The sequence below is a fragment of the Cavia porcellus genome, unplaced genomic scaffold (genome assembly GCF_034190915.1).
Source record: "Cavia porcellus strain 051 isolate PalLab524CR breed Dunkin Hartley unplaced genomic scaffold, mCavPor4.1 scaffold_17, whole genome shotgun sequence".
Lineage (NCBI taxonomy): Eukaryota > Metazoa > Chordata > Mammalia > Rodentia > Caviidae > Cavia > Cavia porcellus.
Genome location: NW_026947500.1, coordinates 26,267,817 through 26,292,716, shown reverse-complemented (window position 1 = coordinate 26,292,716; position 24,900 = coordinate 26,267,817). Strand labels below are relative to the sequence as shown.

The 24,900-nt window shown below is 38.5% G+C and overlaps 1 protein-coding gene across 3 annotated transcripts in view; it reads left to right on the top strand.

Moving 5' to 3' along the window:
• Chka (choline kinase alpha) overlaps nt 1–24,900 on the top strand; it is a 57,100-nt gene that overhangs the window by 12,529 nt on the left and 19,671 nt on the right. The window contains exons 2-4 of one of the 3 annotated variants that reach the window (XM_063227642.1): nt 12,401–12,516; nt 23,058–23,086; nt 24,105–24,158. In XM_063227642.1, the coding sequence (XP_063083712.1) occupies nt 12,401–12,516; nt 23,058–23,086; nt 24,105–24,158 (199 nt within the window). The remainder of the gene's footprint in view (nt 1–12,400; nt 12,517–23,057; nt 23,087–24,104; nt 24,159–24,900) is intronic. The other 2 variants (XM_063227639.1, XM_063227640.1) reach the window with 2 other exon arrangements.

The window sequence follows — 24,900 nt, the reverse complement described above, 5'->3', positions numbered from 1 at the left end:
TTGTGAGTTTAATCTCTAGTACCAAAAAAAAAAAAAAAGAAAAGAATTTAATAGTTTTTCCTCATGTTATCCCTTGAGCATATTTTTAGATTTATATCTAAATATTTCAGTGTAAATGGTAATGTGTTCAGGGGCTGGGGATTTAGCTCAGTGGCATAAGCGCCTGCCTTGCAAGCAGGCAATTGTGAGTTCAATCCCTGGTACTGATAAAAACAAAAAAGACCAAAAAAAAAAAAAAAATGGTAATGTGTTTTGTTTTTGCTTTGGTGCAAAAATTGAACATAGGGCCTCCCCATGCTAGGCAAGCCTGTGTCACTGTGCTGTACCCCTGAACATTTTTTAAAGATTTTTATTTTTTGTACCAGGGATCGAACTCACAACCATTCACTTGCAAGGCAGGCACTTATGCCACTGAGCTAAATCCTAGTCCCAGACATTTTTGAAATGATGTCTTAAGCTGTCTAGGCAGGCCTTGAACTTGTGATCCCACTATCTTATTTTAGTAGCTGGGATTATAGGGGTGCACTATCGCACAAGGTTAATGTGTTTTTAATTTCAAATTCTACTTGCCCATTGTTGTTACATAGGAAAGTATACTTTTATATATTCACTTTTATATATTAACCTTATAGCCTTCAATCTTGCTATAGTATCTTATTCCAGGAAGGTTTTTTAATTTTGTCAATTCTTTTAGTTTTCTGCATAGACAATCATGTCATCTGCAAACAAAGACAGTTTTATTTCTTCCTTCCTAATCTGTACACTTTACTTCCTTTCCTTGACATGATGTACCAGTCGAGATTTCTAGTGTGATGGTGAAAGGAATGGTTAGAGAAGATACCAGTGTCAGGTTCTTGTTTTTATTATTTATTTATATTTTTTACAGTAGTGAGGATGGACATAGGGGTGACTTACCATGAGTTACATGCCTAACCCTTTGTATTTTTTTATTTTGAGGTAAGTTCTCACTAAGTTGTCCCCTTTGGGCCCTGACCTGTATCCTCCTGCCTCCGCCTTCCAAATCATTGTAATTGGTTTTTGTTTTCAGTGGGAAACTTTTGACGCTGTCACTATTAGGTAAGCTACTAGCTGTAGGGTTTTTTGGTTTTTTTTGTACCAGGAATCGAACTTATGACCTCATGCTTGCCAGGCACTTAAACCACTGAGCTAAATCCCAGGCCAGCTGTAGGGTATTTTCTGTAGGTTTATTTAGCTGAAGTTGCAGTCTGTTCCTTATTTTCTGAGAGTTCACTGTTTATCATAAATGGGTGTTAGATTTTTTTTTTTTTTTTTTTTTTGGTCTTTTTCCTTTTTATCGGTACCAGGGGGTGTTAGATTTTTGTCAAATACCTTTCTATATCTTTGTACTTTTCTCACTTTGTGTATGAGAAATGGCAGAAATGAAAAAGGACTTTTACTTGGGATTGTTGGAATCGTAGTTTGAAGACACGAGTTTCGATAGCTCTGAGTCAGTGTTCAGAGGAAGGCAGAAAAAGATGGGGCTCACATGCTGAAAAGAAGGGGGGCTGGGGGTTTAGCTCAGCGGCATAAGCGCCTGCCTTGAAAGCAGGCAGTCATGAGTTTGATCCCCGGTACCGATAAAAAGGAAAAAGACAAAAAAAAAAAAAAAAAAAAAAAAGAAGGGAGCCACATGGCTGATAAGATGATGAGGACAAGCAGAATGAAAAATCTCTATAGGACCAGAGTCCAGTGTTCCAAATGACCCCAGTCAAAGGGTAGAGGTGACCACAATTGTAATCCAGCAGCTCCACCCATGTATGTTTGTTACTGTAGTGTCCCCTGATTCCATTCTGAGAAGCTCTTTCAGTGTTTCTTTCATTGTGATGAAAACAGCTTGTTGACATGTTAGATTATATTTAGTTGAATTTTCATTGTTGACCTTGTAGTTCTAAGAATTAGGTTTCAGTCCTTGATGAGTGTTACGGCTTGTGTTCAGATGTCTTCCCAAAGCCTCATGCTGTCCTGGGTGGGGCTTTTTCAGAGGTGGCTGGATCTAGAGTGCAACACTAGGATTAAGGATGCAACATTAAGGGTGTGTGATTACTAAATCAGTTCACTGATTGGTTTGACACCACTCTAATCCCAGTAGCCTGGATACAATATAAGTGATAGAAAAGGCTGGTCGTCCTCCTTTGCTTGCTTTTGCTGTCTTCTGCTTACCATGAACTGATTCTTTTCTGTGTTGCCCCTCTGTCGAGCCACCCTGCCTTGGAACCAGCCAGTCCTGCACTGAAAGCTCTGCATTCCGTGAGCTAAATAAAGCTTACATCCTTTAACTTTGGGTGTCAGATATTTTGTCTCAGCAATGAGAGAAAAGTAACTAAAACAGTGAGGCTCCTAGACCAGGAACTTCACTAGTACTTTCTAGATTTTACTTGTTTTAGCTGAGGCAGTATGGAGTAGTATATTTCTCTTCTCCCAGTTAAGCTCTGAGAAAACCACAGCAGATTAGGCACTGACAAAATAGCTTTTTCTGAGGGCAGACAGACAGTTAAAAAAGACAGAATGCTGTGCTTGAGGATACAAAGAAAAAGGACGATGCTGTGGGTCCCCCTTCTCTGCTTCCCCAGAGGTGTTACCAGTAGGAGGAGGTGCTTTTCTTTCTTTTTTTTTTTTTTTGTTTGTTTGTTTGTTTTGTTACTTTTTGACACTGGGAAGTGAAGGCAGAGCCTTTGCAAAAAGCTATATCTCCATGCTTTGTTTTGCTTTTTGATGGGGGTCTTGTTAAGTTAGTTGCTCAGATGAGAGCTGAATTTTTGATTCTCCTGCTTCAGCCTCCCAAATGCTGGGATTATAGGAATACAATCTCATGCTTGGCTATATTTTAAAATTGCTTTCTTTTCTCTTGTCTGCTGGGAGCATGAAAAGATTTTTTTCCCTCCCAATAGTCACTGTGAAGCCCTGGTGGAGCTTTAGGAGGCAAAAGAAAAATTGGGGCTCCATAATTGGCCCCCCTAAAGTGTTTGTTGTTGTTTACTTTTTTTCTGTTTTGTTTTGTTTTTAGATACTGGGGACTGAATCCTGGGCTTTTGCTGTGAACTATTCCAGTACCTTCTTAAAATTGATGTACTGTTTTTTTTTTGTTTTTTTTTTCTTTTTATTGGTACTAGGGACCGAACTCACGACTGCCTGCTTGCAAGGCAGGCGCTTATGCCATTGAGCTAAATCCCCAGCCCCTACTGTTGGGTTTTTGTTGAGATAGAGTCTCAGTGTGTGTTTTAGGCTGACCTTGATTCACTGTGTAGCTCAAGGTGGTCTTGAACTCAGCTCACTGAGTGCCAGAATTATAAGTGTGTGGCACCACTCCTGGCTCAAAATTTTTGAGACAGTGGTGGTAAGTCACTGAGTTATCCAGATTATGCTCTGCCTTGCAGTCCTTCTGCCTTAGTTAGCCTCCTAGAGTCTATGATTGCAGGTGCCACCAACCTGGCCTCCCCTGAAGTTTGTGACTGTGTTGTCCACACTGAGCACCCAGCAAGTTTCTAGTTGTTTTACAGATTTTCCTGTCCTACACTGGTTCCCATGGAGGTTTCTGCTGTAAAAGTGTCATTTTGTCTCTGACTGCCTGTTCAGTTTTAGAGGTACATTCTGTGACCTCATTTCATTAATGGATCCAATAATTGATTTTTCCTCCCTAGTTTGTTTAGCTTTTTCCAGGTTTTTTTGCCTGTGATACTGAGGATTGAACCTAGGGCCTTTCCACTGAGCTGCATCCCTAATCCTTTTCATTTTTTGTTTCAAGACAGAAACTGAGTTACCAAGTTGCCCTGGCTAGTCTCAAACCTGTGATTCTTCTGCCTCACGCTTGCAGAGCGCTGGGATTATATGTGTGTACCACCATGCCTGGGCCTTTGAAAGCATTTTATATACCAGGCTAAAAAGCAGAAGTCTGAGGGGAAGAAAGTTCGAGTGATACATTATTATTATTTTCTTCTTGGTCCTGGAAATTGAATTTAGAGCCTCACACATACTAAGCCTGCATGTCCATCCTGTACTGAAGAGCTACATCCTCAGCCTGAGTGCTCTTTTAGTACCTATTCTATGCCATGTGTACATGCTTTAGCCCCTTAGCTGACTCTTGTTCTCTCTTGGTTTTCCTCTCCAATTGATTTCTCCAGAATGGCACCGTTCAGTAAATGCTTGTGGACAGCCTTTATCTTTAGCTTTCTACACTGAGATTGCAATGTCTACATCTTTCACAATGTGTTTACACATCTCCTTCAATGTGCTTAGTACTCCTTTTATTAAGTATTGCAGTAGCCCAGAGGTTGATGCTAAATCAATCACAAAGCAAAGACTGGGAGGTCAGTGTGGGCTAGAGGGGATGCCTGGGCCATTCTTGAGAAAGTGGGAGTATTGAACCCTGAAAGGTAAAAGGACCTTTCAATTGGGAAGAGTTGGCAGAGGCAGGCTACTAAGATACTAGGATGCTAAAGAGAAGGGCTTGAAATTTGCATTTTACTTTTTTTTTTTTTTTGTCTTTCCTTTTTATCGGTACCAGGGATTAAACTCACGACTGCCTGCTTGCAAGGCAGGTGCTTATGTCGCTGAGCTAAATCCCCAGCCCCAAAATTTGCATTTTAGAACATGGTTTTGGGATGGCTTAGCGGACTAAAAGGAGAGAAACTAGAAGAAGGTGGGAATTAGAGAGGAGACTGCTGTAAGTGTAGGACACAAAGGAGGCATTTAAGAACACTTTGAAGGAGGAAAGATCTTGGAAAATAAGGAGAGGACCTGGCTTTGGAGATAGGAAGAGTTTAGAGCCTCAGGGAATAGGAAAAAGGTACTGCTGTTGTAGGTGGAACAGCAAGAAAACATTATGTTAAATAGAGACAGGAAAAAATTATGAGTTGGAAGTGAAGCTAGAGATGGATTGGTGCATCAGTTTTGACGAGGGGAAAATAGATAAAAATTGAAGGGAAAGTATTGAAGTCAGAGTAGTAGCTTTCAAATGGGAGTGATTTTTGCTTCTTCTGGACTCGAATGATGACTGGACACAGATCTGATTGTCATGATGTGGTAGAGGTACAACTGACATCTAGTGGGTAAGGAGCAGGGATCTTTCTGTCAAAGAATCGTCCTGCCCCCAATGTTAGTAGTGCTGAGGGTAGCCACCCTGGAGTGGAGGACCCAAGACTGAGCTTTATTCTCTTCTGTGACCTCTCAAAATTAACCTTTGCTCTGCATTGATGCTCATAATGAACAACTGATATCTCATGGAATCCTTTCAAGACTCAATATTAAATTCCACTGCTTTAGGCTTAGAGGCATTGAGTGATTTGGCCAAGGTCAGAGGGATCATCTGTGCAGACACAGGACTTCCTTTGGACTAGACTTTAAAGCCTGTTGTGTGTGTGTGTCTAAGAGCCCTATGGAGCATTGAACCCAGGGCCTCACACTTTTATGTTCCTAGCCTATCTACCTACCTATTTATTTATATTTTGAGACAATCTCTCACTAAAGTGCTAAAATGGCAAGGCTGGCCTTGAATTTGTAATCCTCCTGCCACAGCCTCTCAGAGCACTGAGATTACCACCCCTGGCTCAAAACCTGTTTTAACAGTTCTGTGTGTTCCCAGAGCTCCAGGTTGGGACACTGGTTCTTGATTCCTACCTATAAGCAATTGTTTTAGTGCATTTCTCCTTAATGGTTAGAAGAAATTTTTCAAACTCCACTTTTTTCTTTAATATTTTCTTATGCTTTTAATTCAGTAACTGGTTTTTTTTTTTTTTTTTGGTCTTTTTCCTTTTTATCGGTACCGGGGATTGAACTCACAACTGCCTGCTTGCAAGGCAGGCGTTTATGCCGCTGAGCTAAAGCCTTAGCCCCTTCACTAACTGTTTTAATATATACTATGTTCTCTTTTTATTTTCCATGTAGCCAGTCCAATGGCTCAAGCTTCATTTTTTTGTCATATATTTGGTAAAAAAGAAAGAATTTACTCAAAGCTAGCTCCAAGGAGATTGAGGGGCCTGTTTGGCTCAGATGACCACCTCACCATGTACAGGTGTGCCGGGGTCTTTTATAACATGGAACAGTGTGGAAGGGAATGTAGTGGAACACTTGCAGACTTTTCCCTCCCTTGCTTTAAGGGGTGAAGTTGTGCTCGACTTCCTGGCGTCAGGTCTGCATGCTTTATCCATTCCTTTGAGGGTGGATAGGTAGGAGACCTATTTATCCCTAGGCCTGAGGAAGTCTGGAAGCCACTTGACTCAAAGCAAAAAAAAAAACAAAAAACTTTTAAACTTCCAGGTTGCAGAGCCAGTTACAACCTGACTTTTGGATGATGCTCTTGAAACTCCTAAGTTGCCCACTGTGTTTTCCTGAGTCAGGCTCTTACCTTGGGGATAGTCTCTGTATGTGGAACTGAATGCTGTGTGTCTGTGGACAGTTTGTTGAGAGTTTCAATGGGGTTTTTGTTTTTCAGTAAAATAGAGATGCTTAGGTGTAGATCAGTCAACTTGTCATTTTGAGTTAACAGATGAAATTTTTTTTTTTCTAAATCGGTACCAGGGATCGAACTAATGACCACCTGCTTGCAAGGCAGGTACTTATGCCGCTGAGCTAAATCCCCAGCCCTAACAGATGAAATTTTTTTTTTTTTTTTTTTTTTTTTTTGCCTTTTTCCTTTTTATTGGTACCAGGGATCGAACTCACGACTGCCTGCTTGCAAGGCAGGCGCTTATGCCGCTGAGCTAAATCCCCAGCCCCAAGATGAAATTTTTTTTAAAAAGCTTTTTTGTTATGCTAGAGATTGAGCTCAGGGCCTCGATCATCTGGGCAAGCATTCTTTATCAGTAGGCTACGGGCTGCCCAACCCCGTCCCCAACCCCAGCCCAGTGTTAAGGATTTCTGTGGAACAGAAGGTTCCTTGGGTTTATCATTTGCTTGAGCATGGGTCACTTAAATACTGTATGACTTTTTCCAAATTACTGAAAAATACATAGATGTATTGAACGGTGTATTTCTAGATCCTTGAGGTTATTGTATTACTGGAACATGAGTATTTTCCTGCTTAGAATGTAGAATGTAACAGTAAGTACTCTTTGGACCTGTCACATTGATAAAGGATGTAAGCTATTTGCAAAGCTATATAAATACATGTTGGTAAAATAAAAACTATACAGTAAATCACTATCAAGTAAAGTTGATTTCATGCCAACACTTTAAAAACGTTCTGTGGGAATTGAAAAGTTTAAAACCTATTGCCTTTTCATTCACTATAGAATACACATTGACTTGCTAACCTATAGTTAAACTTTGTTCTTATATAGACTTACAGACTGAGTTCCTAACCTTGGATGTGAGAAGCACAAATGCACAAGGTCAATTTTTTTTGGTGGGAGCGGGGTACCAGGGATCAAGCTCAGGACCTTGTGCTTACCAGGCAGACACTTATGCCACTGAGCTAAATCTCCAGCCCTTCCTGTCAACTTTTAGATGCTTTGAGTTTAAATGGGTTTTAAAGTGGGTCATATGATAACAGATTAAATACATTATATTTTTGGCTGCAGAGGTTTTGGTGACATTGGCTCATATTTGACTGCTTTTTACGTACATGGAGTATATTTATAGTCTATGTGAGCTTTTCAGAGCAATGAGTCTTGAATAGTAGTTTTCATAGCCAGCTTGATGAGAGTATAGTGTTTGGTAAGATGGGAAAGGCTTTGAGAGGCTGCCTCTGATCTGTGTGTGCTCTGGAAACAAGGTGGTATTACATTATGGCTGGAGAGGGAATGATGAATTAAGGGCTGTGTCGTGGGGTCCCATCCTGAAGGGCTTTCAAAGGAGGCAAGGCTAGTCTTTGCTGAGGATGAAAGGCTTATGGTCTGTGTTTCAGTGGAGAGCAGACCCACTGCAGGTCTCCCAGGTGATGTCCAGTGGCTGACCTGTGCCTTTGAAGTCAGATGCCATGCTTTCATTTGTTCCTTCTGCTAGAGTCTGGAGATAGCCATTAAGCCTAGCTATTTGCCAGAGTAATATACTTGAAAGGTGGTGGACAAAAGCAAAAGAAGAGAATTTACTACCTTCATCTTTCCAGGTTTTTGTTTTATGGGTTTCCTTAGTTGGTTAGAAAGGATTGTGACACAGACCCTGGAACAGTGGATCCAACACACGGAAAGATAAGTGGGGCAGAGAAAAACAAGTTGGCTAGATCTAGTACTTTCTCTTAAATCAAGGATGGAAAAGCCACCAAAAAGTAAATTGGTCTTTGCTATTGTATCTTCTTATGAATGAATAACTTTTTGGCCTTTTATAGGATTCAGTCAGGCATTTCAGGAATCAAAAGGCAGCCTGGGTATAAAAGTCCTGGAAAATACCCAGAATATTATTGGATAGAACAAGGAAGTTTGCAGGAAAGGTTCAATTGACTAGAGCCCAATTTCACAGACATTTTCCTATATCCCCCCCCACCAATACTCAAAGAGAAAGTGTTAAATAAGAAAAATCAAAATTATTAGAAGAATTACAAACATTCCCTGGTATACCTAGATCTTCTTGTTACCAGTCATAGTATTTGACTTACTGATCACTGGCTTTTTTTTTTTTTTAAGATCTCACAGTTTCAGGCATTGGTGCCAAAGACCTTGCTTCACTCAATTTGGCTTTTACTAAATAGTAATTGACAGCTTAGTCATTAAAGCCTGTGAGCCACAGAGAGTGCAGCGAACACAATAGATGATTTCCAGGTTGTGAGCTTCTTTTGGCCAAATCAGCCTTCCTTCCTTCTGTGTGGGAGTAGGGGACAAACTTTAGGTCACGTCACACAGTTTAGAACAGTAGCTCATCTGTTTGCCCTGGCATTTATTTGAGCATTCAAGAGTATGTGACAAGAAGAAAAACAAGGGCTTTTAATTCAGAAATAATCCCCGTCCTGTTGCTTGGTAACCAGAAGCCCACTTTGGTTGTTGGCTGGATGTGGCCAGGGATTCTGATAAACTACTTGGAGGAATTGCTGCTCCAGAGGATAGCAGAAAACTTCTTAATTATAACATACTTAAATGTGGCGAAAATTGTCTAGAAGCACATTTAGATTTTTTAGCTGATTAAGGAAACAAATCACATTGCTTTTTTCTTTTTTTTAAAAACAGTTTTATTATGCTATAGTTCACTACTGTACCATTTATAGTCACTCATTTAGAGTATACAATTAAGTGCTTTTTAGTATGTTCACAGATATGTGGAGCCATCTCTATAGTTGATTGTAGAATATTTTCATCATCTCAAAAGAAAACACTGTCCCTTTTAGTTGCCACCTCCTGCCTCCCCACCCCCTATACTAGTCCTGGTGACTATTAATGTACTTTCAGTTGCTATAGATTCCCTGCTCTGGATGTTTCACATGTTACGTGTTTCATATAACCTGGAGTTTTGTGAATAGTTTCTTTAGTTAATGTAATGTTTTTACGATTCACAGTGTTGCATGTAGCATCTGTTAGCACTTTATTCCTTTTAAGAGACAAGGTCTTATTAGGAGTAGCAACACAAATCTATAGTCCCAGCTACTTAGGAGGTTGAGGCATGAGGATAACAAGTGTGCGGCTAGCCTGGGGCAGCTTACTGAGTTCCTGCTCAAAATAAAATGTAAGAGAGATGGGGATTTAGCTCAGCACTCCTAGATTTAATTCCTAATACCACACAAAGAGAAAGAGAACAAGGAGCCAGGCATAGTTGCACATGTTTGTGATCCCAGCACTCTTGGAGGATGAGGCCACTGGATCCCAAGTTCAACTTCTAGTCTGGGCCATTTAGTGACTTGGCAAGACCTTATCTCAAAATAAACAAAAAGAGATATGAATACAGCTCAATTTGAAGTCCTTGAAAGGTTCAATCTTTAGTAAAATACACTGTCTCTCCAGAGAGCAAGCGAGTGAGCAAGAGAGAAAAAGTCCTGCTGGATTGCTGAAGGTGGCTTCAAACTCCATTTTAAAACTTTTTTAGGGCTGGGGATTTAGCTCAGTGGCATAAGCGCCTGCCTTCCAAGCAGGCAGTAGTCGTGAATTCGATCCCCGGTACCGATAAAAAAACGAAAAAGACAAAAAAAAAAAAAAAAAAAACAGAAAACTTTTTTAATGTGTATAGTTCAATGCTGTTAAACACATGCACATTGTTGTAATATGCATGAACCTTCTCAACTGAAATTCCATCCCCATTAAACAGTGATCCAGCCAGGCGTGGTGGCTCACACCTGTAATCCCAGCACTTGGGAAGCTGAGGCAGGAGGATTGTTGGGAGTTGGAGACCAGCCCGGGCTACAAACTGAGCTCAAGGCCAGCCTGAACTTCATAGGGAGATCCTGTCTCAAAGAGACAAAAGAAAAAAAACATCAGTGATCCTTCTTTTCTACTAGTAGCTCTTATGAGGACCCAGTCAGCATCTCTTTCCATTTATAGTATCATGAGTGATCTGTGCAAATTTTAGCCATTATAAAACCTGTTTTCAAGCCAGGCATGATGGTGCACACCTGTAATCCTAGCACTTGGGAGGCTGAGATAGGAGAATCATCATGAGGGCAAGACCAGCTGGGCTGCATAGAGAAACCCTGTCTCAAAAAGAGCAAACAAAAAAAAATAAAAAAAAAATAAAAAAATAAAAAAATAAAAGAGCAAACAAACAAACAAACCTATTTTTAGATTTCAGAACCCCAGAACTGTAAGGTGGATTTGTGCCATTTCTTAGATTTTTGACTTTTATTTCCCTTAGGAGGTTTTTTTTTCTTTTTTCTTTCTTTTAAAAATACTGGATATCCAGTCACGTCTCTAGCTAGTCCTTTTCGAGACATGGTCTTACAATTTAAATTGCCTGGGCTGGCCTCAAACTTTAATCTTCCTGTCTTACAGCCTTTCCAGTTGCTAGGTTTACAGGTATGCACCACTGCACCTGGCAGAGCAGAAATTTCTTGAAGGGAGAAACAAGAGGACATTTCAGTTGGGTTTTCTTTTTGCAGTATGGGGAATAAACCTAAGGGTTTTGTCTCTGAGCTATATCCTAGCCCTTTTTATTGTATTCCCCCCCCCCATTTTTTATTTTTGGTTCTTGCTATGTGGTTCTGTTCTTGAACTCATATGTAGTCCAGTCTGGCCTCAAACTTGAAATAATCCTCCTGCCTCAGCCTCCTGAGTGTCGAGATTAGAAGTCTGAGCCATCATGTCTGGTGCTTATTTTTTGAAATAGAGTCTCATGAGTCACTAAATTGCCCTGGCTGGGCTCATACTTGAGACCCCTTCCTCTCAGCATTCCAGAGAGTGCTGGGATTATTGGTGTGTGGCTTCATGTTTTGACTGATGTTGCCTATGCTTTCTATCACAGTGCTTGCTTATGTAGTAAATAGTTGCTAAGATTTATTGATAAGAGTAGAATTTAGGGACTTTGAAGTCTACCACAGCTGAAGTACCTCTTATGTGTAATTCCTAATTGTGTAGTATTTTGTGTTCTACATTTATTGCATAACTAACCTTCTATGCCTGATCATTTTCAACCCAGGCAGATAATTTGTCCCAGGCCTGTTTTCCTGTGTAAATAGTTTTGTAACTGTGCTTTTGGTCTTGGGAGACAGCTGAATTTGATTGTAGGCTATTGAGGTTTCTTTGGGCTTCATGGAGAGCTCTAGTAACAATAAATGTTGCAGGATTTTTGAAGAGACTCAAAATCAGTTGAGAAATTTTTACTAAACACTAGCAGAGATCTTGGAACTACACAGTAAGTGGGAAGACCTGATGAAAAAGGGTTGATTGCCCCAAGATGTTTTTTTTCCTCCCAGTAATATCCTTAACTTGAAATTCTCCTGCCTCATCCTCTTGAATGGCTGGAATTACAGGTGTGCACTAGCACACTGGCTTGCCCCAAGATTTTATAGGATTATTATGGGTGTATGATGGTGGATCTGAGGGTGTAGCTCATTGGTAGAGTTCTTGCTAGTAAGCATGAACATGAGGTCCTGGGTTCCCACCTAGCCCTGCAAAACAGAACAACAAACAAAACCCCCAGGAGACAAGTTTATATAATGGAAATCTTGGATTCTATAAGAGTATGAGCTTAAAGGGATGCATTATGGGATGTTCCTATTCCCAGTGCTGAGGAGGCTCCTCTTCAGTTCTTGTCATTGTCTAGGTATACACAAGTAGTTTTGTTTACAAACAAAAACAAAAAGCTCCACAACTCAGTGCTTGGAAAAAAGATTGGGCATTTCAGTTTTAATCTGGCTCATGGAATTAAGTGAAAAGTGGAGCTTCTCATTCATGTCCCGTGTATCCTGAGAAACTATATGGAGCTTAGACGAGAACAGTTCTTTGATAAGCCTGACTTGTCATCCGTAGTACTTACCAAGAGGGGCCATAGTTCTGCAGTACGAGTCCTCATCATCTTCTGATTCCCACAGGGGTGGCCTCAGTAACATGCTGTTCCAGTGCTCCCTCCCTGACACCACAGCCTCCGTGGGCGACGAACCTCGGAAAGTGCTCCTACGGCTGTACGGAGCCATCTTACAGATGGTGAGTTCAGGAGCTCCTTGGGAGGGGGGGCTGCTGACCTTTCTGATCTTCTTTCCTAAAATTCCTGGAAAGAGATTCTAAATACCTTAGTGTTATACTGAAGATACTTAAATATCTTTATACTTATATAAAATATCTTTATATTTATATAAAATATAAATATTTTATAATTGGTTTGTACAACTTGGTTTGTTTCTCACATTCTAAATTCATGTTTATATTAGTAAATATTAGTATTTAGCATATTAGTTAAACAGGTCATATTAGTAAGCAAGTATTGTCAGTTTTACATCTAGAGAAAATATAATTTTAGTTAAATCTTTGTGGTGCTTGATGATTCTTGGATTTTCTATAGTGAGACTTTCAGTTCACAGTTAGATTATAAAATTCTAATGTGGAGAAGGAATTGTTTTATAACATCAAACGATTTTATACCATGAATATGTACAATTATTATGTCAGTTAAAACTCAAAACCATTTTAGAATATAGTTCCATTTAACAAAGCATACTCTCAATGCAGCTGCCTTTATTAACTACTTTTGAGACACCTTTATTTGAATTTATTAGATTTGTAATCTTTCTAAATTTTTGTATTAGTCAAGTTTAATTTTCAGTTGATATACCTCTTGATGAATTGTTTTTATTCAATTATAGTGTATTCCAAATGCCTCTTTTTTTCCTCCATTTCACTGATCACATCTGTAGCACTGTTAGGTTGATACCCATTTTGCTCTTGGATAGTATCTTCAGAAAATAAAGCAGAATAGTTTTCTGATGAAATTTTTAAAGAGACTGGTCTATTTCAACTCAGTCTAAAAACTCAGATCATGCCAGACTTGGTGGCACACACCTACAGTCCCAGTACTAGGAAAGCTGAGGCTGAGACAGGAGGACCACCATGAATTTCAGTCCAGCCTGGGCTCTCTAGTGAGTTCAAGGCCATCCTGAACTACATAGCAAGATTCTGTTGCCAAAAAGCTCCCCTCCTCCTAAAAAGTAAAAAGGTTATGTCCATGTCTGTGATACTTGAGTCTGTGATTCTAATCACATAAATCTTTTTTTTTTTTTTTTTTTTTGTCTTTTTCCTTTTTATCAATACTGGGGATCAAACTCACGACTGTCTGCTTTACAAGGCAGGCGCTTATGCCGCTGAGCTAAATCTCCAGCCCTTACTAATCACTAAATCTTATGTAGTTAAAAATTTTATATAGTTGATAATCTTGAAGTTAATTTGTTAAATTGTCATAATGTGAATGAATCTTTTCATTAGGTAATTTTTCTTTGCCTATGTTAAACTGTGAAAATGTTTAAGAAACTAGAATATTTGGAGGTGCTTGTTGCTAAGGACCTGCGAAGTCAGTTATTAAGTACATATTGCCGGTGCACAAGTAGGGCTGCAGGTGCTACATAAAACACTGGGCTTCTACTGCAGATACATAAATAGAAAGATTCTTGTGTTTATTATGCAGTTTGGTTCTTTTATTTAATCAAATTGCCATTTCAGAGCATAATTGATGTCCTTTTGGCACCTTTTAATGAAATCAGTCTTCTTAGCACTTTTTTTTCTTTAGGACTACTTACATTGTATAACAACTACTGCTCTTTTTGTGCATTTTGCATTTAAGCAGTACTTTTAAAAATACTTGAATGATAAATAGCTCCTGAAATTGTAATATGACTGTTTAATTCTGATAAGGTTTTATTTCCTAGTTCTAATTTAAATAGAAGCCTCTTAAGTACTCAGAATATGCCCTGCTAGGTAATGGACTAAAGTAGCCGTCAATTTGATGCTCTGGAGCAGTGCTGCAATGATGTTCTGAAGTATTTTGCACCTGTGGTGTCCAGGGTGGCTGTCACCAGGTACATATGACCATTGAACACTTGAAGTATAGCAAGTGTGGCTGAACGGCCTTTAAAATTTAATTTTAGTGAATTAAAATAGAAGGTCACGTAGCTGGTGATTGCCATACTGAACAGCCCAGCTGGAGGATGTGCTGGGTGAGTATATGAATAATTTTGTAAAATTCAGACGCAACCCAGCTTGTAACATGACAGTATTTCCTCGAATAAAGGTCCACTATCAGCTCATGTTCATCCTTTGGGAATTCTAGCAGTCTGGGAGGGCATTACCTTGTAGTAGTTAAGTATAGTAGAACTGTCTGCAAATAAAATTTGTTTAAACAGAATTTTATGTTCTTTAAGAAGAAAAAGACTTGGATAACTCAGAAAAAGAAATAGAATAATCAAAGCTACTTGAAATGGAGTCAGCTCTTACCAAACTAATAGAGTGAATTATGTTTTACAAACCTTTCTAACTACGGGGGCAAATACTCTACTACATTGAGCTAATTGGTTATCTTTTTATCTTTTTTTTTTTTGGTTATCTTTCATCTTTTAAATGTTTAAATTAGTTTCCGTTTCCCTTACTGAAGCTACGTTTACTGATGAAAAGTGGAGACCATGCTTGCAAGCATCTGATTTTTCTAAGATATAAGAAGCACATGTCTAGCAGTCTCACAATCGACTTACTGAACTTAAAAACTTATTTTATTAAAAAATGAACTTATTTTTGTTGGAAAATTATTCCTTTGCTTTACAGGTAGGAATGTATATTATTAATAGCTAGTTGAATCTTTAGTTCAAGTATGCTCTTTTGGGTGAAGCTTAAACTTAGTAAAATCACTTTAAATTGAACATTTTTTCATTTACAGTCTACAAGGTCACTCACTAATTGCCACATGAGAGTCTCGGATATTAACTGCTACTGTAGACAGTTGGTTATTGGGAATTTTGTGGTAGCATGAGGAGAGAGGCCACATTCAGGGACTCTGAAATAATAGTGTGATAGGAGAGACAGAAAGAATAAGGTGTTAGCCAGGGGAAATAGAAATTGAACTCTTACCATAGTGTGCCAAGGATTTTTAATATGAAGTAAATTTCTCTTCAAAGGTTTTTAGCTCAGTTTTCAAATTTCTGTAACTTCTTCTTGGCACGAATGCAGTCAGATTGCTGATTTATAATCAGCTGTTTGAAATGAATCTAGGCTATCATGAAAGGGGATATTTATGGCCAACAGTGAGGCCTTTGTTCTTAAAATGCAGAAATTGATAGTAAATTGTCAAGATTTTCAGTAAGAGATGTGGTGACATTAAAATGGAGACCCATAATAAATCCCACTACTTTAATAAATGTGTGGGCTAAAGACAATTAAATATAGTGTGACACAAACTTTTTGCCTTTTTTTCACTGTAGTTCATAAGAAAGCACATACACTCTATACATGCATGTGTGTTGGTGTCTTCTCAAGTAGCTATGTAAATGCCACTGTAGCCTTTAAGGATCACAGTTTATACTTTCCTTAACATGTTAATTGAAGACTGCTGCACATAATGATAGGCCAATGTATTTTCTCAGAATATTTTGCTGTTTTGCTTAATTATATGATAGACCAGTTTAGTATATCCCTACTTTTCCTTTTCTTCTCATTTTAAGCTCTTGAACTTTTTACCTCTGACAGTCAAATATTAAGTAGAAGTACTTAAAGTGACTTAGTTTAAAATTTTCTCCGTTTTCTCATATTTATTTCTTTTGGTGTTGTGAGATGTCTAATTTCCTTTATTTCCATAGTGACAGTGAAGTGACTGCTCTTTGTTGCAGTTCTCTAAAGGTTAAGTACCAGAAAGCCAAGGTAAAGCCTTCCGCGTGGGTTCACACTCACAGTTTGTGTCCCACAATTATCTGTCTCTTACAACCCTTAATTTTGTGGGAGATGAGACATAAACAAGCACTCTAACTGTCCTGGAAGTTTTGTTTAAGGTTTGTGTTAGTTTTGTGCACTTTGGAAAAGCCCTGTGTATAACAAGGATAGGAGCAGGTCCTTTTGAAAATATGAACAAAAGTCATAGCTACACAATCTGTAGGAAATTATTAAACATAAAAATGTTGGTTGGATATTAATACATGTCAGTATAACTTATCAGTTTTACATAAACTAGCTTTAAATTTAATAGGAGTCTATTTTCATTAGTTACAGGGATGATAAAAACCAAACTACTGTAAAGTTACTGTGAACTAAAGTAGGGTAGTTAATTTAAGTCTTGAGAATACTTTAGCTTTTGCTTTTGTAAAAAGAGATGTAATTGCTACAAGAGAGCTTGAAACTATAAAACTAGCTATAAATGTAACTTGATTTTTTTCCTTTCTAATACTGGGAAGGAACATGAGCACTGCAACGTCCAGTAGCAGCCTTTTCAAAGAAGCAAGTTTGGCTGATTACAAATAACCAGTTTGCTTATTTATCATGAATTGTGGAAGACACAAATGTCAGTACGTATTGTTCATTCAATGTAACCTGTGCCAGTTGGCGGAAGTCTCAGAGGAGTGCTTTGTCTCTTCCTCTGTCAGAACAGTGACTCTGTGTTAAGCCAGATCTTTCTGTGCATGAATGGAGAGATTGGCCTCGCCGTTACCAACGGTCTCACAGGCATGAATGTTTATAACACGCATCAAAGATCTCTCTTGAGTGTTGTCTGCAAAAATGTTTTTGTTTTTTTGAGTAATAGAAGGCTAATATTAGTGCTTGTTTGAGTACTAACCATAATATACTTGAAGACATCAAGGCACAACGCAGATATGTATTTGTAATTCAAATGAGTAAAATTTGGAATACAGACCTTTTTGAATCCAGGAAACAAAATATCCTCTTCCTTATTTTCTCTTAACTCCAGTTTAATTAAAGTTAAACCACAGTACAGTATGGAGTGGTTCATAGGTAGTTAATATTAAAGTATTGGTTACTGAAAAATTGATTGCTTATTAATTATGTGAACTGAGGTCACACTCCCTGCAAAATGAGGATTACTGAGGCTTCTTGACGGAGGGGATAGTGGTACACAGCTGTAATCCCAACACTCTGGGAGGCTGAGTTAGAAAGATCGCAAGTTTGAGCCCTCTCAGGACAATTTAGTGAGTCCCTTTCTCAAAAAAGGACTGGGGATGCAGCTTAGTGAGAAGGCTCTGGGTTCAATCCCTACTGCAGCCAAAAAACAAAATAAAATGAAGAAAATGATCTCCCCATATTCTGAATATTGTATAATTATACTGATTCTTAAGGGTAACTTCCCACTTGGAAATAAAACTTTTTTTTCCTTCATTGTGTTCCCCTTTTGTCCAGCCTCATGTTTCCTAGCTGATTTTCCCTCACATATACACACCATTGTTGCAAATTGCTGCCCATAGTCCATCCATACCTGCCTTGGTGCCTTCTTTTGATAACTAAATAAACCACAGACTACTATGTCTAATTTTGACATATACAAACTGTCCTTGTCTTGCTGGTCTTAAATGTTTGGAGTTCATAGCATGAAGCCAATGCAGATTTCTGGTCTCTGGAACCATGGCTTGACCGCAGCCACCCCAACCTGGGAAGGAATGTCTTGTGTTGGGTGGAGTGAAGGGCGATGGGGGTAATGTACCACTTTAGCTGTATGTGCATGTGTTCTCTGCTGCAGGCTTGTCCATGCGATCGTGCCTGGAGCACTCTGGTTTCCAGGTGACAGACACGATTCACGGTATAGTATGAGACCTCTGAAGTTGGAGCATTCTCTACAGCTTTAATTTCTTTCTTTTAGTTCTTGGATTCAAGAAATGCTTTTAAAAAAGAAAATTGTAATGCTTGTTAAGTAGCACCAGCTACAGTTTGTGCTGTGCTTAAAAAGAAGTATAGTGATTAAGATTTAGAATGTTACATATAGATGTATCAATTTTTCCTCGGGGTGGGGGGTTGGGTTTGTTTTGGTTTTTGTTCAAGGCAAATCATATGCCTTTCTTCTGTTTCCTCAGTAGAAAATGACAAATATTTAGTAATTTTTGAAATTTATGGGCCTCAACTTAGAATTTAATTGAAGCACTTAAGTTCTTCTTTCATTCCACTTTCACCATTAAGGAAACACCATGTGTGTCTGTAGCTCTTTTGGTCAGAGTTAGCAATAAACTTTCTCTTTGTGCTTATCAATTAGTGCACTTTTGTGTCTTAGCTAGTTGGATACCCAGGTCCTCAGCAGTACTGCTGTATATGGCCTGAAAAAATGCTGCTAGCAAGACAACCCTCAGGTGCTTCTGTGGAAGGTATTTTAGATTTGAAAGTCCCAGAAGTCCTTGAGGTTGTCTGGATCAGACATAAATTTTGAGAAGGTCCTGCAATGAGCCTGCTTCACCTGAGCCTCCCGCTCACGAGCTATCAGCTTTTGGCATCTGAAGCCTTTTAGAAGTTCTAGTCTTCATCCATGTTTGAGTTGTACTGTTTTGAAATTATTAATGTTCAAAAGGATGAAACTTTAGAATGTTCTTTAAGATGATGGTAGATTCTGTAGAAACTACCATAAAATAGAAGAAATCATTTGTCTGTTTAAATATTTGTGATTAAGTGCTCACGAACTAATCACATAAGCTGTATTATAAAAATCATTGCATTGAGATCTCATGTTTTAATGTGTTCTGTAAAACACTTATAGAATACTATTAAAAACACCATGGTAGCAATAAGCATAGGATTTTTTTTCCATAAAAATCCAGAGAAGGAAGATTAGGGATCATGATAGCACTGAGAAAACATTGCGAAGAGAGACCCACATGGCTGCCATACATTCCATGGGGTCACGACACTTGGACTTTTTTTGCCCCACATCATCTGAGATGGGATAGAATTGCAGAATCAGTAGAAACTTGGCAGGGTTAGACCAGGGACTATGATAGGTGCCACCCCTTTGTTAAGAATCCTGTCTCCTAGGGAGTCAAGTGTGGTCAGATAACTGGGGTGGATAGTAGAAGTCTTCAAAACTACAGACCAGGCTACATGACAACAAAGCCCACTTCAGGACTAAACAGCACTGTGGTATTGAGAACAGTGCAATTCCTGCTGCTACTCTCAGGAGTGCTAAGAACTTGGGAATTTCCAGGACTCTGCCCCAAAGACAATCTGAGGTTAGTGAGAGGGTGGCTGTTTTCCAGAACCAAACTTTAGGTGCTCTAGAAACTGAGTCTGTCCAACAATTGAATTATTCTTACTCACATACCCCAGTTTGCTCTGTATTTTCTATAACACCTTTAAAAGAGATAGCAGATGAATGATTGATGCAGGGTTTTTTTGTTTTGTTTTTCTTTTTGATAGGAAAGAGGTAATGGGAAGAAGAGAGTATCACAGAAGATACATTTACTTGTATCAGTTCAATTCCACAACTACTATTATTTGTAATATATGTATTTCCTTATTATGGCGATGTCTGGAATTGATAATGATTTCATTTCTTAAATAGCATTCCTAGTTTGTTATACTCTTGTGGTATCTCATTCTTCTGGGCTGAGTAAGTCACTTCCCAGCCTGTCCCTATGCAGTAGTGGATCTTTAAAGATACTTTAAATGTTTCAAATAACTACCTGCCACTTCAAGCTACTTTCTGTAGGCCACGTGTAGTAATTTATTCATATCCACACACCCATCTATACATAGACCCCTAGGGAAAATTAGTATGCTTGTTTGTTTCATCTCACAAATAGGACTTTACCAACCTAGTTTAGCCGTAAACTCACTTCCTTCATTCTTAGAGGAATCTTTTACTGAGTACTGGCCAATCAGATTCCTACTGCTGCAAAACAGAAACAAAAATTGGCCAAAGTGAAAATTTTTATTAAGACAGTTTATTTACAACTGCCTGGCAAGTGTGAGATTATGAGTTCAGTCCCGAGCACCCGAGGGGGAAAAAAACCCATAGTTTATTAGTTTTTGATAAATAAAATGAGATCTTGTCTCAGGCCCTTAAGTTGTCTATTTTCCTTTTCAAGGCCTGAAATAGAATATTTTGAAAACCAGTACTGTGTAACGTAGTCATTTACTTTGACAGTCTCTTTGAAAACACAAAACCAAAATACAGAGCCTTAAAATGTGATTTTTATCAGAAAAATGACATTTGAAACCTTGTACCAAGTGTGTAGATGTATTACGTAAGCTAGGTGTGTTGTGCATATTTGTAATCCCAGCACTCAAGAGGCTGAGGCAGGCTTGAGTTCAAGATCAGCCTGGGCTTTATGGTTAGTTCAAGGCCAGCCTGGATTACATAGTGAGACCCTGTCTCAAAAAAAAAAAAAAAAAAAATCCAAGTATATGTATTATGAAAGTAATATGGTTTTAAGCAATTTTTAAAGTATAGGCAATATATAAAAATAAAACCCTCTATTCTTATTCTTTCATCTTCCTAGCTGACAGAATTTAGACTTCTAGAAATTTAAAGTTCTTGGATAATCAGAATCTTTCAACTTTAAAATCTTTGGTAACTTTAAAGTCAAAATGTTAATATGCCCTTTTTATTACTGCTACTACTTTAGTCTGTTTGATTTTCTACGTCACAGGCTAATGTTTGCATGACTATAACAGATGGAAAACAAAGCCCAAAATTGGAAGGGAATTAAGTGATAGAAAGCCAGTGGCAGGATAGGGTGGGGGTAGGATAATTTGTAACATAAAATTAACACATTTAAGCTGTACAGTTCAGTGTTTTTCCACACATGTAGAGTTGGGTGTCTTATGTATACTTGAGACATTCTGATTTCTCAGTGTTTATGTGTAAAAATCTTTTTATTATGGAGAATTTCAAATAAATATAAAAGTAGATAGAAGACTGAACCCTAAATTCATTTTTCCTACCTGATCAGTCTTCTTTCATCATTTCCCTGGTCTCTTTCCTCTGGGTTATTTTGAAGCAAATTCCAGACATCAAATTGTTTCTTACATTCGTACTTCAGACTGTATCTATATTGGATGATTTTTTAAAAATGTTCACAGTAAAATAACTAGGGATTTAACACATAGGAGACTCCAGGTTTGGTCCCCAGCACCTCCCTACAAATGAAATAATACTTTAATATTAAAATAACTAGTGTTCAAATTTGTAATAGGTTTAGACTTATAGGTAAGAATTTTTATTAGCTTGCAACTTAGAAGAAAGTTTGAAGTTATACTAAATATTTTTTAATGGTAAATAATTTTTACAATACATTTTACTACCTTCTTCAAATAAATTTGTATCACTGAGTAAAATCCAAGAGACTCCAAAATCTACTTTATTTCCTATTTTCCTGGACAGAAAATATCTCTGATTTCTTGACAAAGTGAATAGACCTCTGCATCAGGTCAGGAGACTTCTTCATACTTTCTCATGACATCTTCCTGGCTTGAGGCTTCCTGGTTGTACTGTTCTTGTTTGCAGGCCTTAGGGAGCCTGGGCATTCTGTACTGAGGAAACAGAACTCAGGGTTGCATATTGCAGAAGTCCATCTTGCCTTTGCAATGGTGCTCTTTTAATGTAAGTTATACATTTATTTTGGATATGGGTGAGCAGGTGTGGAAAAATAATTTATGTTTGCTTCTAGTGCTAATGTTTTAATGAGTAGCCTTGTAACTAACTATAAACCAGTTTATAATTTTGGGTTAAATCGATTTGCCTTTGAGAGCACCATTAGACAAGGAAAGGGACTTCTGTTACCTAAATAACCCATTAACTGTATCTCCCTAAGAAGATACAGTTAGAGCAATAACAGCATAGGAATAACTATAGTCATTTAGCGTTTGGTGCAGGTCAAATCCCATTACACATTTCAGTAGAATATCTAAATTCCCTATTTGTCTTAAAGCTTTTGGTACAATATATTAATATGTGATACATCAGATTATAGAACTATTTTTTGCTCTTAACTTGCCTTGAGGTGGGGAGTACAAAGACTATTTTAAGGGGTTTTTCATCCCCATTCAGTGTCCTAATTACCACTGCAGACAGTTTTCTGACGGCTGGGAACACAGCTGTAAATTTACCCCAGGCCCCCACCTACTAGGTTGCTCCTTGGGCTTGTTTGCTTTGTGCTTCACAGTGCTGGAGCATTTGTTTACCATGCAAGCATCAGGATTTGCTCGGGGCTCTGCGGGAAGACTAACATCAGCAGAAGGAGAAGCTCCTGCTCATTGACCACTGAGGCATAAGTCTAAGGTACATTTGCTCATGAGAGAGTTTTGGAGTTAAGGGAGTGACAGATTCTCCCTAGGACTTATTAAAGCATACATCAGCAAATGTGTAGCATATTTTTGTAATATTTTGATTCTTAATAGCTTTCATTGTAATGGGATTTAATCTGTAACATCTTTTCATCAGAAAAATGCAGATTACACAACCGAAAATATCATGTATCCCCATTTGTGCTTTCTGTAGTTTGTACCAAGTATACTTAACTACATGTTACAGATATTATTGAATATGTGTCTGTGGAAACATTAGCCTTTTGCAGATAACTTTATAAATATGGGTATTGTTTATAGAGTATAACAAACATGTACTGTTTATACAAAACATGCATTAAAATGTCTGGAATGTTATTTTGATGTATGATGAATGAGAGTGGTTGCTTTAAATCACGAGGTTTTTTTGAATGCTGCTAGAGTAGCTGGTGTTGCTTAACATGGCATTTTTTCCCCTGTCCACACTTTCCACCCTTGGTACAGGTATTTTTGATAAGCTGTGGAATGGAAAGGTATGTTTTTCACGGGATGTCCAAGAATCTCTTACCTTAAATTCTTTTAAAGAGGTTTCCATTAAGGGATTCCTCTTGGGTCTGGTTTAAGCAGACTTAGTTTACTTGGAACAATAACATTTTTAGAGGCAATAGCTGAGTATAAAATTTTGACGTGACCCTTAAGTTTCTGACTTAACTCTTCCCTATTCCTTTGTTAAAGATAGTATGAGAGTTTTAAAGTACTTGGGGTGGGGGGTTGCTTTGGAAATACATGATCTATGCCATGAAGAAAGAATGTAAGCTAAGAGTTGCTTGTGGTAGCTGGTACTTAGTATATTGTTATTGTTACAGTGCTGGTTACCATTAATTTGCAATTTCATTGAGGAAAGTGATGTAAAAGTAACCTTTAATATATTCATATATAAGATAATTTTAGGAACTTTATTAAAATCACACGATTCTCTTTGCTAGAGGATAAATTCAGATTGGACTGTGACCAACTGAACTTAGAAGGGTTAGTCCAAGAAGTGGCAGATTTCTACAGCTTGTGCCTGGTCTCCTGCCTGCACGGTGCTTTCTCTTCTGTCCACATTCTGTGCTAACCATGGCCGTCCACAGGCATGTTGATGCTCCTGTCCTAGCTGGTTGACCTGGAAGAACCATGTAGCAAAACTGATGCGAGCCTCATCCTATGCTTGTCTTTAGAAGGCCCAGTTGAGGCCTGCACTCAAGTGACTTTCCTAACAATGAAATTGTGAAAGGTACACAGGGACAGCTGTGAGACATGCAGCTATTTGGTCTCAACAGCATATCCCTTTGTTGTAAAGTTCATATGAAGTACTTTCTGAGGCATTGGTACTAGTACTGGAGGATGCTGGTGCCTTTAGACTATGTTGATCACATGGTGGGCTCAAAAGCCCTTGTTAAAAAAATCTGTGGTATTCTGTAAACCCTAACTGTTTTGGTGGTTGCAAAGTTAGTACCCACTCATTATTCTCCATCTCACCAGAAGTGTTTGGTTTTTCTCATTTCATAGAGGTCCTGTAATAAGGAGGGATCCGAACAAGCTCAGAAAGAAAATGAATTTCAAGTAAGTAATTCAGTCTGTTCTGTACCTGCATGAGATGTAAATTGGTGTGAGCCAACCTCAATGCACTGCAGTTTGGCAGTGTTTCTTTCCTAGAGAAAGGGCTTTTGGTGTATTGGGAACTATCTCACCGAGATGGGCAAATGATGAGGATTCTCTGTATTCTGACTGCTTCATCTCTGACAACCACTTCTTTCTATTCCTCATCTGTCATCCACTTCCCTGGCTGTGCCCTAGATTTTTATCTCTAGAAATTGTACCCTTTCTGCCATGCTGGCTTTAATAGTCCACCATCTACTAACTACCCATTCTTCTTGGCACATCTGCAGCTGCCACTTGCTGGTTACCATCAAAACCTCCAGTCTAGGCACTGCCCTCACTCCCCACCGACTAGCTATCCTCACCACCTGCTGCAGTCCTGCTCACCCAGCTCTACCATCACAAACAGGCCTTTTCTTCCTTCCACATGTTCTCAGCTCATTTTTCTGCTCACTTCTTATTGTGCTCACCTTGTGTCATAGTTATTTTTCTTGTTGCTGAGGTGAAATACCCAACAACCAAAAAACAAGGAGCAAGCCTCTTTTTCTCTCTTATGTTGTATGCAGGCTACCTACCCTAGGGCTGGTTGCAGCACTCACACCCCTAGTCCAGCACTAGACAATGAACCAATCACAAATTTTAAAAAAGCTTATCTTCCCCCTATGACTGGATAAGGCTTTGGAGGACATCCAGACACAAACTATAA